A 20,199-nucleotide genomic window follows, 5' to 3' on the forward strand; every position below is an offset into this window, starting at 1 on the left:
TATCTGCAAATAAGTAGCTCAAAAATTCCTTGAAACACCTTTGATTGTTACAAAAGATTTGCACTTTGCTTCAAATTGATGCAGAGCCATGTTATACACGATTCAGTATCACATGCTTCTGCACAAACAAGTCTAAAAGCACACCAGGATCAGAGACAGACAGACATTATAGTGCGTCAGTAGCAGAAAAAAACCCTGAAGTCAAAGGTAGAGTCACATTCTTGAACATTTATTTTGATGAACAGATCTGACACAGTCTAGACGACTATCCCTGATAAAAGCAGACTGGATGGAGGAAAGCCCTGGGGGTTCCTCCCTGAGGCTCTGCACCACGTTCCTCAGCTGCAGCCTACAGTACAAACGAAACGACAGCTGCACTCTGTTCCTCTTTGAACAGACTGCCAAGTCTGAGAAAGATTGTTGATGATGGGGGAAGTAAAGACAAAAACTTTTGAGAGTTCTTTTTAAAATAAATTAGGCAAGATGATCAATGCACAAGCAGGGAGTTTATAAAATTTATGCCTGTTAGGAGTGTATTAGTATGAATATTAACCAGATAACTGTTAATAGTAATGTTTTGATAGGAGATAGACTGCAATGGCTGTTATCCTGCATCACTATCTCAGTTTTGTGGGCCTTTAAGGGACAGAGCTAAAAGCATCCCAAATAAATTCTTAATGATTGGACTACAAACCCTTTTACTGCCATTATGCTGCATTATGAGCTCAAACAGGAAATCCGCCTCAATCCTGTGTGTGCACAATTTCCACTTCATAATATGAGGCTTTTCACATTCAGTGGAAAAACAGAAGGGCACATCATATCAGAGCTCATCGGCTCACTTATTCCAATAGTGACCGCATGGGTTGATAAAAGTTCCAACATTAAACACAAAGCTTAAAATACAAGATATTCTTCTCTTGGAAAAAGCCCATAAAAATATTTGAAATGTAACAAAATCTGGCAATGTGCCCTTAATCATGGGCATGCGCCAGTCGTGCAAAAACCCCAACTCAGTCACAGGTTTTAGCTTGAAAACAAACTAGTTCTTTATCTACATAACTCTTCCAGTTATACAGAATAACTGGTCTGAAACTTTAACGCAGTGTGATACAAACATAAAAGTCAAATTAAAATTTTAGAGTTGAAACTATCAAACAAAGAACTCAATGATAGATAATAAAAGTTTCCCTCAATACAGAAAAAAAGACTGCCACCAAGGAAGACGATGCTCCGTTTCCGTGCGCTCCTTACTTCTATTGTAATGTAAGCAAGGCGTCAGTTTCAGTTTAGCTTTACCAACAAAGGGCGGCAGACTCAGAATGACCCGTAACAGCAATGACAACTGAACATGCCAAGCTGAGGCAGCGACCGAGGAAGCTTAATGGAGAGCTGTTGACATCAGAGAGGGAATTTCCAGTCAGAGGGCTCCAGTAGACACAAGCTCTACAGACTGCTCTTTTAGTAAGTGTCCAAGTGCATCTCTGTGACAGTCCACTTTTCCAAAAAGTCCCTTCAGGAACGACTGCGGTCCTCTTGGGTGCCCACCAGCATTTTACTGTATAGCTTCTGCTGCTCTTCTTTAAAGGTATCTTTTACCTTTCCTCGCTTCAGTCCTCCATCCCTACAGAAGGAACATGAAAAAAAATTATAAATGTTTAAGTGAATACAACAGCTGCTCAACTTCAACTGCTATTACTACCAATACCAGCTTCTCTATTTCATTATTATAGTTACTTATGCTATTTTAAGAATGATCAGTCTTCCATCATCCACAGTTATTGATGCTGACTGCACATATTGCTGCTATTATTGCATTTCATTTCAGCCATATAGAAGGAAACAGGATTAGTGAGGATTGGTGGCCTGGGCAGCTATTCATCTATCTTACTTATGTTGTTTGTCTCTACCCATCTCTCTTTCTGCATCTCCATCCTCTCACATCCCTTAACACAGCTACAGCAGGCGGCTATTTAACATAAGCCTGGTTCTGCTCGAGGTTTTTCCTTGCTGCTGTCACTTGGCTGAATGTTGCTTGGTGCTGAACCCATGGGGAATTCATGTTGGGGCTTTGTAAATATTAAAACTGAGAGTTTGGGTCTTCAGTAGACTTGCTACTGTTGTGAAGTGTCTCAAGGTTACACTGGCCCTGCACAAATAAAGATTGGTGGGTCAAGTTATTAATGACTAAAAATTATACAGCTTGTCCTTGTCTGCTGGGACAATGGGCAGGCAGCTCTTGGAAGAGTCCTGGTTGAACCAAACTTCTTCCATTTGAGAATTACAGAAGCCACTGTGCTCTTGGGAACCTTCAGATAGTTTTCATAATAAGAGCTTCTGACTAGATCGTATAATTATCCATTTCACAGTCCTTCTATAACACGTTATCAGTAAGAGAGAACTTTTCCTTGCTCAGAGTTGATCTTGGCATGTTTCTAATCTATCATTTTCACTGAGTGGTCCTGTACAGTTTGGTTCAACAGTTGGAAAAGGTCCCAAATAACTGACCTGTACTGTCTTATGTTTTTGGCACCCTTCTGTAAGGGTTACCCATCAGTACTAAAAGGGTGGAGCTTTACACAAAATAACGGGTTAGCACTGATGTCACTTTCAGTGCGCCACATATCTACTCAGCCAGGCTGAGTGACAAGACTGTCTGCTCTGATGAGTGGGTGAAAGCGAGAGAGAAACGGACTAATATCTTTCAGCTGGGAATATCAGGACTAGATGGAGATAAATACTGTTGACACATCAATACTGTTAACACATCAATGCCCACTCCCGTGGGCGTTGATGTGTGGCCACAACTTGGGTTTTCTGACATATATATGCATAGATCTGATTTTAAGTACACGAAGCACAGCCAGAAGGCACACATCAGCCTGGTTCGTCAGTGATGGATGTGAAACTGAATTAATGAAGAAGTTTTGTTTTTATGATGCTTCAGATTGGTTGTTTCTCTGTATTTCAGTTCATCCATTGTCCTTAGATGCCTTGTCACCTTAGATTTTTTCCTTTTTTTTTTTTTTTTTTTTTAACCATATAGCTGTGCTACTTAAGTGTAAGGTCTTCATTTTCCTTTGAGGTAAGAGGAGGGAGAATGGAGTAGGGTTGAGAGATTGCTTGACTGAAAGCTGGTTGTAGCTACTGTAATAGCATGGCTTCATCTTGTGGCTTAATCAACGTACCGTTACAGCTCCAAACATTTCTATTAACATATTTCATCAGCTGGGAGTCTGTGCTGACTGCGGTAAACATCATCAAGACATAGTTCATAAAATGACAGCATTTTCAGCTGAAATAAAGCTGTTTACAGCTGTTTACTGATTTCTACGGCAGCCTGGAAGTGCAATACAAAATGCAATATCTAAAACATTTTTACAAAGCTGGAAACACATTTACATAAATCAAAACTTTTTTACATTTCATGAAAGAAATTTTAAACAAAAAAAAAATTTTGAATTTTAAATTCATATATTAAAAAAAAAAAATCACAAAATACAGAACACTTTTACATGAGCTGAGACAATTTTTTAAGTTGTAGAACACACCTATATCTTCTGAATTTTTTTTTTTTTAACAAACAATGGTATCTTAGAGAGGGAATGTGCCAAAAAAAGTCACCCAAGTTTCAAGTTTTGCAGAAGTATTTCAGACTTTGTAGTTTTGTTTTGGACTTTGTAAATTTGTTTGAAGTTTAATAAAAAAGTTTAAGACTTTGCAATTTTGTATCCAACTTGTTAAAACTTATTTTGTCATTTGCAAATTGTTTTGCTAATGTCAATTTGTTTTATGAAATGTAAAATTGTTTTAGTTAATGTCAATTTGTTTCAAGAATCATAAAAGTGTTGCAGACGTAATTTTGTATTGTGCTTCCAGGCCCCAGTAGATTTCTGCCACTCAGTGGCTGAAACTGCAGAGACTTGTGCTGCCTGTGAAGTTGCATGCATACCCTCTTCAGTCAATCCACCTAGTAAGGGTACGGGTGTCTGTGGAAATGCAAACTATTTTGGGAGCTAAGCTAAGTTAGAAGCTCTCTGGAGTACACTCAGAATACTTGTAAATATGGGCCTTGATTAATATCCAGCGTCATTAGGAAAGTTTCCAAAAGCCTATTAGAACAGTATCTTCTTCAGGAATAACAGAAGACAAACAGGTAGAACCTTGAACATCATTAAGTGCACCTGATATCACAAAGGCCATTTGACTTCATTCTCTTAACTATGTGTAAACGAAGTAATTGATAAAATCTTAATTTTCCTGTTATGCTTTGTCAAAGTATCATTTACATAAAATACCAATAAAACCAAGGCAGCAGTCTGAAACTAAATAACCACTGTCTTACCACAAGAGGTCGACAAGTCCACCTTGTCTGGCTATCGCTGCCTTTACGCGGTTTGCAAACTGTACAGCGTCCTCGCCCTCCTGTTGGAGAAGACGAACAGAAGTGAAACACATAAGCACAACAGTCAATGCAAATAAGTAACATTATATCTATGGGCTAGTATGCCCTAATTTAATATGGAGGCATGCAAATCAAGCTTTCAGAATCTGGATTCCAACTAATCTTAAGTGCGTCTAGTTTTAATATGACCAAATATACTGTTATTATGAAGAAGCAAAAAGTTCACACACCAGAAGGCTGCCATAAAATGATTTATTTAGCAACACATGACATTTTGAGCTTGAAATATCACTTCTTGTTGCTAAATGAATCCTTTCACATGAGCTTCCTGGTGTGTGGACCTTTTTTTGGTGCACAGGATATTGCTCAGTGTCTGGATTTTTTTTTTCATTATGTTGGTTATGTCCTCCATTAAATGGACTTTTCTCACCTCTCTGGACATTGGAGGGAGGTACCACACACTGCAGACGATGGCCCAGCTGCTCATCATTCGTAACAGGTAGTTGACCATGCCATACTTGCTGCTGTTCCAGAAAGCATCTCCAAATCGAGGATCATACTGTAGGGAACAAGCAAAGAGATCATAAGTAAATACATTTATGGCTTACATCACAGTTTTCATGGTTAGAATGAGAAAGCTAATAGAGGTTTTCCATGATGTTGTATGAGCCCTACCCCTCTAGACGCTACTCTGTTCTTTTGGTTTTCAGGGATTATACCTGGTACATTTTTGGCATCAAAGCAGGGATAGGCAATATATTGAGTATACTCGATGTATCACAGCTGTTGCCATGTGAGATGCATAAAATGACCTTATCGCGACCATCAGGTAAAAATCACATGTACGTTTTAAGCAAGTATGCAATTCTCTCTGGAGGTTTTCTTGTCCTATTGTCTGCTCAGCACACACACAGCACACACCTGTCCATCCAGAAAAGGCTTCTCTGAACATGCATGTTTTTGCATCAAAAGAGAAGGGAGGAAAGCATGAGTGTGAACACACGGCCAAGGCAGGTTAGCAGTGTAAAGAGAGAGTAGTTTGAGATGGAGACGGACAATTTAGTTGAGAAGAAAATCAGCGCTCAATCTGTTATCTGGCAGTGGCTCAGATTTCAGAAAAAGAAGACGTCAAACAAAAGTGGTAATCTGTAAAATATGACGCAAGATTACAGCAACAGTAACACAACCCATCACCACAGAAATGGCTCCAGTAAGTAAAGCCAGGAGTTAAAAATGTCATAAAGACACTTGACACAAAGTATTATTTGCCTGGGTGCAAGTTTTTTTTTGTCCCCCCCCTGTAAGAGTTGAACATGTCAGGAGGGGAAGGTGGCCCAGCAGGTAACAAATGTGACCCACCTCTCCACATCTATAGATCTGTGGTACAGCAGAACATGTGAGTCTTATCTCAGCCAAACAGTACATAACATTGACAGCTGTGTGTTTAAAATGTTGTGCCTCCAAAGAAGCTTTCCCCAGTGATCACACAGGAGAGCTCAGAAACTTGACAAAAGTACATCAGTGTGGATAACGGACTGATGAAAACAAAGCTGTGAGCTTGAATGGGTGAACAAGATTGGAGTGTTTCAGCCATCTGCTCCATCTAGCAGTTGTGAGTTTTTGTGTAGGTTGGCTTCCCCCATCGAGGAAACTAATAATCATTTTAGAAAAATCAGAAGTAGTAAACAGCGTAGCAAACATTTTATAATTTCTATACACAAGGAAAAACTGTGAGAGTATGTAATGATTTATGTATCTTTCTGCTGAAGGCCTGTCTTGCCATTTTTTACTTTTATTTAAAAACCTGTGAGTGAAGTTTTTTTCAGAATAAAAATGTGTCCCAGATTTTACTTGATATTGATTTTACCCTTTATGCATATATGTTTAAAAAAAACCTAATAAAAAAGGTCTACGCCACTTATCATACTGGTGTCATTTTTAGGCTACATCACCCAGCTCTACATCGAAGCAAGCTGAACAGATACTAAACTGTGCCGTAGAGACATTGCCAACCACTGAGAGGTCAGAGAGAATTGCACAAGTGGGGCGTTAACACAGGAACACTTTCACCTTGACGTCCTCCATTGTTCATGTGTTAGATGCAGCCCCATCTACACTGATGAAGTACTATCAAAGTATATAAGGTAACTGAGAACAACTCGCCTGGTATTGGGGCAGAGCCGAGTGCGGACTAGCTAGTAGTGCATATGGATAAGCACAATAAGACATTAAACTCACCTTAATGGCCACAGGGTAGACTGTAGCACCAATCTCAAAGCTCCCTTTTTTAAACATCATCACTGATGTGTTGTTAATGCAGGTACCTATGGAATTAGAGAATACAGTCAAAGTAAATTTGATTTTTTACATTTTTTTAAAGAAAACTGGAGTATGATATTCTTGTGAAATATTTTTACTGTCAGCAGCTCACCTTCAGGAAAAATAAGAATGGGAAGTTTAGATTTATCCTCTACATGGTCACTTAACCTGAAAACAAGTAGTGTGAATATTAGTAATAAAATCTTGATCTTAGATTCAGCAAATGAAATGGGATTAATAAAATCTAATCAGTTTACCAAGATGCATAACATTTTTTTCAAAATAAATAAAAAAATGATAGAACTCACATTTCAACAACAATTTGTAGCACGTCTGTAAAGACTGATGAAAAATGTAATAAACACAAAAGGCTGTAGTGCTACCTTTTGGCCACTAGGTGTCTGTCTTTGACTTCAGAGCGCTCGAACCACACATGTGGACAAGCCTTGACCATGGACCTCTGAATGACCCCCATCAAGCCACCATGAATTTGACCAACCTGATAAAACAACACAAACACTTTCATATAAACAAACGTATTTCATGACATTTTAACAGTCAAAAAGCTGCCACATAAACAATGGCTGGTGTCAGAGATTGTGCAGCTTTGGAGACTCACCATTGCATAGCAGCCATCACTGGCCAAGATGATGACATCGATAGGAGAGGTATGGTTGGCAACACAGATTCCTCCATTCTTAGGTTTGTTTTCACTGGAAAATAGAAACAATAAAGCTGTTGATCCATTTACACTTCCTGGAGAGTGTATTTGCAGAGTGAATCAGAAACTGGAGTAACAGCGAGTGTGATAGGGTTCTCAAATATCTAGCTATATTATAATGTGAAAGACGTCAATGGATTAAAAGGTTGGTACCATGCTTTACAAAATGAGTACAATTTTTTCCACTGCAAAGTAACAAAGCTGCCGATGGTGGTGGAAATGTAAAAGGTTTGACCCCCAGAGCACGCAGGACTTTTACATACTGAGTCCACATACCAAAGATAGAGTTACAATCTTAAATAGAGAGGGAGAGCGCACCACTTCCTATGTCACTGTGTATTTTTAGCTCAAGACTAGAGAGGACTATGTGTTACAGGCCGAGTGCTGACTGCAGAAATTCAGAATTTCACACGAAAGGATGCAAGGATGCTTGATGGGAAAAAAGATTTAACCAATGACATGCAAATTCACCAAAACTACTTCTACTTTGGCTGGCATCATGAGATTCTGTATGAGCATATAAATGATTAAACTTCACAGTATGCAAGCTGAGCAATCTCACAAATACATCCCTCAAACCAACACAGCACTTCAACATATTATTTCAGATTCAGTCATGCTTGAACTGCAGTTAATCCAAAACAGCACCAGCTGCTTCAAACTACAGTTGATGGGCAAACACACAACGCGCCTACTTCCTCCTTTACATCCTGTTGCACTAAGCAATCGTCTCTTTCTCAATTACAGCTCAGTCTGTGGTGTCACGATCCTTTAAGATTCTTATTCTGCCATTTCTAAAATGCACTGCCTCTTTTCTGATAAAAATCGCCACTACCTGCATCCACCTGAGTCATCACAGTTCCAATGCACAGTAATGTATTGGATCCATGTAGTACAGTGTCACATGGTGTTTGTGTCCATGAATGTGTCTTCATAGAAAGTTTTGGCTTTGTGTAAAACAGAGCATTAGTAGAGTTTTTGTGCGTCACCCCAGATCATGTGTCGGCTGCAATAAACACGAATGTGGGCAGTCCAGCCTTAGGGATGCTCCTTTTCATCCTCACACTCTGGGTGCTCAGATTACAACTGTGAAAATGCACCCAGGCTTCTGTTCTCCAATGATTACTCATCTCCCTTTGTAGGATCTCATTTAGAGCCCTCTGACTGTCATTGCTGCACATCTGCAGTGGATCATGATTTAAAAGGTAGAAGAACAGGAAACTGTTAGCAGGGCACCATTATAACAACTAGGGCCTTTCATTTTATAGATCATTTGATTATACAATTTTTTAAAATAAAATTACAAAGCTATTTACACTTGTAAATCTTAAAGTATCATTTGTGCCATTAATCACAGTGATAATGTTAAGATGACTTTATTATTCCCTCTATAGCTTACATTATTTCTTCAAAAACACTGCACTTTTGTATGAATACTTTATTTTTCTTATACTACACTAAGTAACTTTAAAAATGCATATTGAAATTCATGAATATATTACTTGTAATTCATGAACTATATTTCCAATTATAGTTATTGTTTTTATTGCACACATCTTGTGGGAGACATACACACAAAAATCAGGAATCAAAGGAATAGTTTATTCAATCATGCAATAAAAAGGTGACAGTACCACCCATTCTTACAAGTCCAAATTTCAATATCTGGTATGACCTCCATTTGCTCGCACCAAATCGGCCACTCTCCGAGGCATAGATGTTATAAGGCCATTAATCTATCTCTGTGGGATCACCTGCCATTCCTCCTGAAGAGCTGTACGCGCCTACACGTTTTTAGTCAACAATTTATCCCATCCCAATATTTCACTCACCTACCCAGTTTATACACTTGTGAGTACAACTCTCATGAATTGGTCTGTGGTTGAGAAAAGGCACAATCAGTCATGCAGAACAAAGGTATATTGTGTGTCTGAGAAGTTGTTTGAAGCATCTGAGTACATCTCATGACAATTCTAGCAAATTTTACAAAGTGCGTTTTTAAAGTTACTTAGTGTATTTCATATTTGTGTTTAATTTCTATATTTTTTGCTGCTTTATAGGATATAAGAGGGACAATTGGATTGGCCCTTGGGATATCATGCTTGCTGTTCAGTTAGCTTTATTTTGTATCAAACAGCAGCACAATGGTATCGGACATCTTCTCTAAAGCTTTTGCCATGTGCCTGGATGTGGTTACATGGAAATACTTTGAAGGTTTTTCCTTTTATATTATTTCATATTTTGAAGGGAAAACCAGAAATGCCCAGTCAAAACAAGGTACAAAAATAAGGTGAAATGAGAAAGGGGAAATTGACAAAGAAGTGGACAAATTGTATGGAAGTTTAAAAACATAAAAGCAATGAAACAGCTGACACAACTATTAACACTTATGACTCATAAACACTAAACTCAGAAAAACAAGTAGTGCGTGGATGATAAATAGCCAATACTTAACAAATTTTTTTAAAATGCCATGGAAAAAGTGTTCTATGGAAGTATAAATACAGAGTTTCAAATAAGAACTGATAATTTTATAAATAATCGTACTAACAAAAGAGAAGGAGTTCCCACAGTAAAATATGTTGTGTGTGTGTGTGTGTAGGGGGTGGGGTGGGGTGGGTGGGTGGGTGTAGTAACTGAGGACTATTTTCACAACTGATTAATCCTCTGATTATCATTTTGTCAATAAATCGGCAAATATAATCAGTTCCTCAACACAAAAATATTAAATATAATATAAATATAATACATAAATTCTAGGGCTGAACAATATGGGAAAATAATCTTATTGTGCCCCCCCGTCTTGTGTCTTTCTGAACAAACAAGCTATCTATCAACCATTCCATATCACAACAAACACAGCATTTGGTAGATTAAACTAAGGCTGAATAGTTTTCAATTATAAGATACAAATTATTGTGTTGAAGGGAATAACGATTTGATGTCTTTCTCACCGTCATAAAAGCAAAATAAACAACAAGGAAAGCAGAATTTTTTTTTCAAATTATTCCACAAAAAAAAAAATACCCAAATGTTTGCATTATGCATAGAGACAACAACTCTGCTTAAAAATGCATTAAATCAGTATTTTGGAAAGTCAGTATTTTTGAAAATAGCAGAAGAACATATTGCGTTTAATCTAAATTCTGATTAATTGCCCAGCCCTCATAAAACACCAAGGCACAGTCTTCAAAAGGTGAATCGCGAGTTCAAAATCTGCAGTGAATAGAGTCAGAAACAGAATTGACAGACTGGGGAAGAGACATGCGGGAAAGGAGCATCAGATGGGACATAAACCTGGGCTGCCCACAGGCTATCTGCACCCCTATTTAAATCTTGTTAAATGTTTTTTAATCATCCAAACAATCATGCAAATCTACATGTATTTTTCAAGCTTTCCATTATGTCCAATACAGAACCATACCATAGTGATTAAGTTCTTTAAAGTTTTTTATATTTTTTTACCACATTGTGGGAATTTGCAGCCATGAACAACGGTATTCGTGTTTTTTTGAGTATGTGTGTTTGCTTCCTCTTTCTCTTTCCCAACTACCAGGATGCGGTTCAAGGAAACTGGTCTGGCAGCTTTTAGTTATTTTTGTGATTCTATTACTTCTGTTGACAATCATACGTAGATTATCAGAGTTGGTCTGTTTTTTTGCATAAAGTCTGTCTGTAGTGAGGGCCTAACTATCACACATGTGCTTCTGCTCCTGATACCCTACTATCATCTTTATCTGAGGGTAGTTTATTCCTTGCATCAAACATCAGTTTTTGGCATTCAAATACCAACTACACGAGTCCATACTATGAATTTAATAAACCTCTTTAGTGACAGCTTACAATCAGGATTTTCACTTGACTGCCTCTTATGCAAACAGCCCTGACATAATTTCCCTGGCGTAGGTATCTATACTATAAGCAGTGAAGCTGCTGGCAGTACAAATGAATGGGGGTGAATCTCTTTTACAGCTTTTCTCCCTCATAGTCATAAACATTTTCTAAAAGCAGTGGTTCTTAACTGGTGGGTTGGGACCCAAAAGTGGGTCACAAAGCTCGTGCTTGTGAAATGTGTGCCACGAAAAAAAACTGCGGCAAAATGTAAACATATGGAAGCCTTCAGTGGACACATTGTAAATTCATACATGTATTCTATAGGCTTTCCTATTACATTTACTAAAGTTGAGTATTTGTCTCAAGATTTCTACTTGTTCATCTCATTTTCTTTGGATAACAAAGCTGGTGTCCATAGATATTGACAATATTTCTTGCAAAATTATCGAAATTTCCTTGAAGTCTTGGGAAAATGGGGTAAAATTATATCTATGCATGCTTTTCCCTTCACCACGATGAGCTTTACAATCATGTTTATGTTGTCCTGGCTCTTTGATGAATCATGTTTTGTTCCATTTGGAGTCCAAACTGCTGAATTTTTCATTAAATAAATTCAACTGGCTAAAGTCTTTAAAGATTTGGGTTGTGATTTCTCTTGAGGTGGTGGTGGGTCCCGATGTCTGTCCAGTTGAGAAACATTGTCTTAAAGGAAATGGTGATATACTATTTAGCAAATAAACCAAATAAATTAGTTTGAAGTTGTGAGCCAGTGGTGATGTCGTTCACTAACCAGCTAGTTGTAAGAGTCTGCTCTTTCATGAAAATAACTGGATCCAGCTCCCGAGAGGGAGTTGTTTTCCATTTGCGTTGTTTGATAGACATAATAAAAACCAAACTATTCCAAATGAGGAGTCTCTTGGCAGCTGAAAGGCAGCCTTCAACTCCTGAGCTGAGCCAAATAATCTGGATCTCTAAAAAAAGCTAGAATTCCCATCACTATGAGCAAGGCTGAACGGGCATCAGTTACCAGGGCGGTCTTGAATGCATGCCAGCACTTGTAGCATCTATCCCTGCCATACCAGTCTGGATAAGGGCATCCCAGATCACATACATATGCAGTCTGAGCTATGGGATGTCAGATCATCTTCAGTATGCAGCATTGAGGTGAGTCCACATTAAGCATTAAGGTGGATTACCACTTGGTATCTGAATGCCCAAAACAGCTGTTCATCCATTTCAATGCAAGGTATAAAAGGGGTTTGACTTAACCGGTTAATGCTTTACCAGCCTGTTAAAGAGCATACTGTACTTGAGAGTAAAAAGTTAATGTGTTTACTATCAATTACAGTTGGTAGTCCCATGACTCATGTAGGTGTGGCACAACAGTGGCGGTACTTTACCTGTCATGGTAGGTTATAATGGCAGTCAAAGCTCTGACACATATTCTGTAGCACATCAAATGGACTTTCTCACTCAGTAGGTTTTTCATCCTGCAAAGAGGGGCACACAACAGCGCCATTAAGTTTGTGTGTCTGGAGGGCGGACCAAAGATAATCACATCAAAGTGTCTGATCTGATCTTTCTAACAAATTAAAACAAATCAGTTTCACCTTCCACTTGGCAGCAGTCCAACAACAGAGGTGAGGAACACAAGGAGTCCTACACCGGTGAAGGCAAGAGTTACCCTGAAAGAGAGAAGGACAGAAGGTTACACATAATCCCCTCCACAGGGAGTCTTACACCAAAGCTGTTATTTCATTCAGCAAAAGAAGGGACTGCATTATTATTGTTTAACCAAGATAAATATAATCAGCCTTCTCAGAGGTATTTAAATACAACAACATGATCCTTAACCATTAAAGTTTCCGCCTGTAGAACAAGAGTAACCACTCAGATAACATGTAAAGGTCATGAGTAACATTATCCAAGTGAGGAGAGCTCTAGTTATAAATTAAAAGCTGCCTCCTCTGTTTCCTAACATCACTGATAATAGACTTCAGGACCTGCAGTAGGGCATATTAGGCGATGGCTAATCCAGCCAACACGTCAATATAATCTAGAAGCACCAATCAGGCAGGGTTGGGAAAGGTTCTGATGAAGTTAGTGATGATAGGACAAATGTTTGAGGTTTAAGATTCATGCAAGTTTGGTAATGCTCAACTGGACGAGTACTGAATGACAGAATCTATTAGTGCGATGGGAAACTAGAATGATGTCCGTGTGTGTGTGGCGGTGGCCTGATTTGTCTCCCCACTGGCAATTGGAAATGGGCCAAACAGGCTTAGTACTGAGTCACTGTCTCTGTGTCTCTCTAAGCTTACCCTGAATGAGGAGGTCCCTCTTGTACTGAATGAGTGTGCCAACATTTAATTTGAGTTACAAACCTCATGCAGGGTGTCCAAATACAAGAGTTTTTTTCAACAATCCTTTCATAAGCAGCAGAAGAAAACAGAACATGTCAGGCTCACGTGATATCCCTGCATGTCGTTCAAAAGTTCATTCCTACTAAGACAGTCAGTGTGTTTGAAATCGCATACTTCCATTAGTATACTTTTCTGCAGTACCCCAACTTCAATGTGGTACTCAGGACTGATATAAGCAGGATAGTGCTGTCCCAAGACAACTGAACTGCCTCTTTCTCCCTATGTCCCAAAGCATACAACGAACATGACACAGAAATGGTTTAAAGACAACATGGTGAATGTTCTGGAGTGGCCGAATCAAAGTCCAGAACTCAATCCAATGGAGAATTTAGACTTGAAAGGGGTTGTTCAGGCCAATCCCTGTGCAACATGACAGAAATCTGTTTTCACTTTTACATCAAATGGGGTTTTTGTATTTTTTGTTGTTGTCAAAATAACCCATCTATACTGACCATGAATGATTTTTAAAATCAATTAAAGGTTAAAACAGCCAAGGGGGTGAATACTTTTTATAGGCACTGTAGTTAAAGTTCTACATAATTGTTTGCCTTTTTTCCACTCCAGCCTCAAAACCTCATTAAGAGTTGTAAGTTACACGATTTAACCAGTAACTTTACCATAAAAATCTTAATGGGTTAATTTCTGCTTGATCGTATGAAAAGCATATTTTTTAATTCTAGGTGAAGACCTCATTTTTTTTTAACACTAGTTAAATCAGCCAGTCCACAAGCGATCATCTACAAATCCTATCACAGAATTGGCTAAATGCAAAAAGATAACATTAAACCCAATATACAGAACACCTATACACCATTGTAGTTATTGAGCTTTTAATGGTGGTAGCTTTCACTCAGTGATATGGAAAAACCTGTGCCCCCTCTGTTCAAATAGAGTGTTGATATTATATTATCCTGATAGTCATTAATACAACAAAAGCAACATCTCCATTCCAGGTCACCTCTCATGACTATGCTTTCACATATTTAATCATAACAGCTGCCGAAGTATAATTGTCAACCCATTTCAGAGTTTTAAATTGTAATTTTTTTCATCTAATTGAGACAATGACCCATCTACAATAAATGCCATTATTTTGCATCAGGTTGGTGTCGATGTCTTTGTTCATTTTAACATACTGATTTCAGTAGTTTTGATACCAATCATTAACACCATACACACAAAAAAACATACTGCTGCTGGAGCTGGTCAACATGGCAGACACAGAAACAGAAAAAGGCAGGGTGAGCCGGTGGCCAGAGTACGTGTGAGAAAGTGTTTGTGGAGGGGAGAGAGCACATTACAATGCACTGTGTTCAGTTTTTCCTCAAAAGCTACAGAGTTAAAAGGCTCTCCTGTAATACCAAACAACCTCTGTCTTGGAGGTGCAGTTAATACCTGAGAGGCAGCAGGAAGCCATAGCGGATCAGTAGGCCAAGCCCCCATAGGATGGTCAGCCTCAGGCTGATGTAGTGGAAGTTGTTGTTGCTGCGAGTCAGCAGATTCCAGGACTCCAGCTCCTCAGCAGAAAACCTCTTGGTCACCTCATCGTCCATGATACTCTCCACTCCTCTCCGAGCAAAATAGAAGATGTCGGACATCTCAAACTCAGAGGCTGAGTCAAGGTCTCTGTTGCTGCCGCTCCGCCGGATCTCCTTGATCTCCTCCTCCAGCGAGGTGGGCTCCTTGGCAATGATGGCTGCAGCAGTCCAGAGAGAGGATGTCAGTGACACTGACCTTTAAAACAAATACTCCTGAGCATTCAAATATGCAGACACAGCTTACCATTAGAGTAAGGTTTGTACAGGGGATGATTCTTTTCTTTTGCTCCTCTCTCGATCCGTAGAGTGGCCCACTACAAAACAGAACATCGTTTCTAGTTTACATCATCAACCATTTACAAAGAGGTAATTGATGTTGCCAAATTTATTATACTTCTTGTTACCACATGCTTAAGACGATGCAATATCCATTTATTTGGATAAAAAATACCTGAAAGTAAAAGTTTTGAAAAAAAAAAAAAAAAAAAAAAATATGTACAGCCAAATTATTAACCCGAAGCAGCCATGAGTGGAGAGAAAAAGAGACAGCAAAGAGGTAGGTGGTAAAGTAGAGAAACAGAACACTTTCCTGTAGTTTCACTGCTGTAGAAAATGTAGCGCTCCAACAGCCCCTACTCAACCAACTCTTCACACAGATTAGCAAATACGTACTATGAAGTTCTTTTATTATTTTTTTGGTACAAGTACAAGAAGTAAATCATTTAGCCTTTCATTACCAACAGTATGTTATGTTTTGGCCTGTGTTCAGTGACTTCAAAAATTCTGGTCTCATGTCAACTCTAGATGTACTGACATTAAACAGTCACTAAAAGGGAGTCTGAAAAATACCATCATGGAACATGAAGAAAGTGAGCCAAGATATCAGCAAGTAGCAGCCAGCTGCCACTATTAGCAGCCCATTGTAAAGTCTGACTTCTAAATTTATACATTCAAGAGTCTCAGTTGTAAAATAAACAGCAAGCTCCTCACTATTATCAGACTTAAAAGTGCTTATTTCTGAGGTTTTCTACCAGTAGTATGTCTATTCTGGGTGTGGTGTTCAGGTATAATGTTGAGTATAGGATTTCAGCAAAGCAAAGGAAACAAGACTGAATTTTCAGAGAATGAGGTCATCCCAGACCAATATTATTCCAATTTATCTGTGACCAAAGCCTGGTTCTGAGCCACAAGCACTCTCCTGCACACTTCTCCCTCTTTAGTATGTAAACTTTGTTTGCACTCTGCATGCTGAGACAAAAACCAGCAGGCAGGGCCCAGTGAGTGCAGGAAGAGGACAAAGTGTTCTAGACAGAAAAGAAGCAGGAAAGATCAGGAGATCTGACTTGCCAACAGTTTCAGACTGCATTCATAGCCCAGCGTGAGATAACTCCAAGGTCTGTTCGCATCAATCAATGTTTGGGAATGCACTGACAGCATGCAAAAAAACACTGGAGTTAGCCCTGGGGCGCCTGCACAAAACTTTGAAGAATGTTAATTGAACCAGTGAAGGTGCTGAATCCTGCCTTTGGCTGCAAAAGTCAAAATGAAAGACACCCATATGATTTCCATCCATCAACATTTGTGACACCCCCTACTTAACATTTTTTTGCGAACTAAATCCAAGTTATCCATGCCATTTTTACAGAAACATACAATACAAAAAAGCTCAAATTAAATATAAACATTTGAAAAGCTTTCTGTAAAGCAGGATAGATTTCAGTATATATGAGAATATATAAAACATTCCATGTTTTGGTTGGGCTACGTAAATCATCTTTAGTAAATTAGTAGGGGGATGCAATTCTGCCCTATCTGGCATCCATTGTGCCCTTTATATATAAAGCTACATTTATATTGTGCCATGACAAGGTAAGTTATAAAGCGAGTCACAGTATTCGAATGCAGCTCTAGCGGAAAATACAGATTTCATGTTGCTCCTTCGAATGAAGCTGGTCCATCAAGCTTGCCGTTGCTGCCCAGGGCTGAATATTTTGTATTTACTTATCACCTGAAAATGGTGTTACATTTATTGTATTACAGCCAAAATATCTTCAACTATAGTGCAAATTAGAAGAAAAATGCTAACTCTCTTGTCCACAAATCTGCAAAAAACAAAACCCTAAAAAACCCTTCAAGTCTCATTTTAAACAGATGCAGCCTGAAAATGTCTGTTGCATTCATAGTTATGCCAATATATTTGATTCAAAACAATCTAAACAGTAAACACCTGGAAAAAAAAACTCTCCATACAGTCTGCTCTGCTGCATCTGTCCTGACCTTTTTGATAAATCTAATAGTTTCAACTGAAATTATAAGCCGAGAACATCTCTCATATCTCCCACAGGTTCATTTATTTCTGGCTCAAGATTTGCTCTCAGAGGATCCTGCTGTAAAGTGATGACAGCTTCACTAGTGATGATACAGCAGGAGAGAAACTGGATAACTGCAGCTACATTCTAACAGGAGGTGAGAAACAAATCATGAATATGGACAATTTAGCTAAAGCAAGACTAATTTGATATTAATGCATTAATGCTATCATTGGCGATTCAATGCTGGAAGCAGCCTCCCCGGCTGCTGAGCCTGAAACCCTGTCACAGTTAACAGTAACTGACAAAGTATGTACCACTGTTTTCTCCTGTTACATAACCACAGAGAAATGGCTCTGTGTCTGAGATGTTAATCTGTATCAGCCAGTGAACACAACCAACGCTGGCTGGACATCGCAAGCACGAAACCTGCACCTGATCAAAGGCATCTCTGAGGACTGCATCAGCAAAATTCTACAATAATATACAAATTACAGCTAAAAAACATTAAATTCAAGTGTTTTGTAAAGCCACCTCTTCACTAAAAGGGTGGGAGAAAACACAGTCAGAGCAAGAACATGCTGTCCTCGAATAATAGAGGCAGAAACTTTAACAAAGTACAGTTTGATTACTAACAGGATTTTTGGCAGGAGCTGAAGACACTAATTATTAATTTATTTGACTACAAATTGCGCAAGGGCAGCAACTCATCTTCACAAACACTTGCATGTGGCGTGGTAAAGTTTTTTCCACTGCTGTCTCAGCTTTAGCTAAAATTTAGGTCTGAGTTATGAGTTTGAACCTCGTGTAAGTTGTATGCTACTGGATCAACAAAGTCCTTGGCTTACCTCAAAGATCTTTAACAAAGTTTTCATGTAAATACGCCGGATGCCAAAGGACACCCCAAAGATGGCAGGCACGATGATGAAGACCAGCAGCAGGGTGAACCACACAGTGAAGGAGATTCCCAGAAGGATACATAGCAAGTTATCAAAAGGATTGAAGAAGAGCTCCATCATGAAGTCAGGAGGGCAACTAAATCTATTAAACAGCTATAATCTGATGGCAGAGGAGGTACAGTCCTCCACCTCCTGGCCCCAAGTGGCCCTTGTCTTTTGTCAGAAAAAGGTCTTCATCAAGATAACTATAATATGAAGCTTCTCCTCGCACTTAAAGAATCAATAAAATGACTAGTGTCCATCTTGGTTTTGCCCACTTGGGCAATATGAATGAATTTCATTATTGTCGCCTTGATGAGTGTCTGAATTCCGACTGAATCCTACTCCAGGAAGAGTAAGTTTATGTCTCCTGAGCAGCTGTGATGATATAATGGCAGATCCTTGCTGCAGATGTCCTTTTCTGTTTGAGCACAGCCTCCCGCCGGTGAAAGAGAAGTAAACAATGAAACAAAAACAGAGTGGGCACAGCAGGTGGTTCCCTTGTCTGATAGAAGATCCGGGGGTTTTCAGCTCCGTGTGACACAGACCTGCAAAGATGAACAAACAAGCGGTCAGTCTCAAGAACATGTCCTCTAAGACCTGGGTACATATCGTGTAATTTAATAATGCAAGACAGGAAACGCGTGTCGCTGTCGCCTCTATGTATTGTAAACACCAGTGGATGCCAGTCACAGGCTCGTCTGTAATAAGAATGGTCAGAATCTTGATAAAAGGTTGATTCGTTTCCTCGTATTGACTTTTTGGTGCACGGCAGGATGAGTTTGAATCGCTTCTGTTATCAGCTACTAAGCAGAGATAACGTGGGAGGCCCTTCGCCCTCATCCCTCTCTGATGATGCAGCAGGACGGCTAACGAGCAGCTCCATCCCGCATACAGCCAGGACTCTGAGCTAGCTAGCCTCATCATTACCGTAACAGTTAACGGACAGCAGTTTGTAGGACAATGGACGGTTCCTTGGAGCATAATTAAGAGCAGGGTCAGAGATAGTAACGGGTCGTGAGAAACAAGACGCTTGTACACACACGGACGGTTAAAAGTCTAAACTTAGCTTGTGGCCTCCAAGCTAACGGTTGTGCTAAATTTTGTCTCCTCGCGTGCTCCGCCTCGCTCAGCTAGCTCGCGCTCAGCCCTTGAGTGTGCTGTCCGGGTGTGCATGAAATGCTGAGACAACCTTTTTTCCTCACAAGCCCTAAACTAGAAACACGAGCCTTCTAAATACACGTTTCTCTCCTGTCAAACACATATTTAGTTCAAAAAGATCTCACCAACCTTCAGTCACGTTGAGTCCAGAGCCGGTACTGTAAGGTTTCACTGCTCTATCACTTGTGTCTTTGTCTTGCGGACTGTAGCCAAACTCCACCCGGCGGACAACATGGGCAGACAACGGGCCGCCCGTTGGCTGGCTACGTATCTAAAACGACCAGCCCCCATCGGCAGTACTACCGAAGGACGCAATCAGATCCACGTTGACACCTGGTGGCCAAACGGAAATGCTGCGCAGAAAATGTTTAAATGTGTAGCTTGACCGCTGGAGGCGCTGTTGAGCATTGTATTAATGTGCGACTGTGTACAAAAAATTCTACATAAACTGCCTCTACTGAGAGTGATAAGTAAATATAAATCATAACCCCCCGGGGACAAAGAAAGTTGTTGTATTTTTGTATCTTCAACAGTTACATAAATGCCAAGCA

General features: G+C 39.4%; 1 protein-coding gene across 1 annotated transcript; it reads right to left on the reverse strand.

Annotated features, from left to right (window-relative positions):
- Window positions 1-208: 208 nt before the first annotated feature.
- On the reverse strand, window positions 209-19,921 carry LOC121509835 (glycerol-3-phosphate acyltransferase 4-like). Its single transcript, XM_041787521.1, has 13 exons — window positions 19,778-19,921; window positions 18,398-19,035; window positions 15,485-15,554; window positions 15,098-15,398; window positions 12,890-12,964; window positions 12,680-12,769; window positions 7,344-7,437; window positions 7,108-7,223; window positions 6,837-6,892; window positions 6,644-6,729; window positions 4,836-4,964; window positions 4,346-4,425; window positions 209-1,624 (listed from the first exon to the last, which is right to left on the reverse strand). The coding sequence occupies exons 2-13, from the start codon at window positions 18,566-18,568 to the stop codon at window positions 1,516-1,518; spliced, it is 1,377 nt and encodes a 458-aa protein (XP_041643455.1). The 5' UTR covers window positions 18,569-19,035; window positions 19,778-19,921; the 3' UTR covers window positions 209-1,515.
- Window positions 19,922-20,199: the final 278 nt, after the last annotated feature.

Source organism: Cheilinus undulatus, linkage group 5 (assembly GCF_018320785.1).
Source record: "Cheilinus undulatus linkage group 5, ASM1832078v1, whole genome shotgun sequence".
In the NCBI taxonomy this organism is placed as follows: Eukaryota; Metazoa; Chordata; class Actinopteri; order Labriformes; family Labridae; genus Cheilinus; species Cheilinus undulatus.

Coding starts and splice junctions, on each gene's coding strand:
- LOC121509835 (XM_041787521.1), bottom strand. CDS start 18,568: ATGATGGAGCTCTTCTTCAATCCTTTTGATAACTTGCTATGTATCCTT. Junction 7,224..7,343: donor GTGATGGCTGCTATGCAATG/GTGAGTCTCCAA, acceptor TTGTTTTATCAG/GTTGGTCAAATTCATGGTGG. Junction 4,426..4,835: donor TCCCTCCAATGTCCAGAGAG/GTGAGAAAAGTC, acceptor CTTCTCCAACAG/GAGGGCGAGGACGCTGTACA.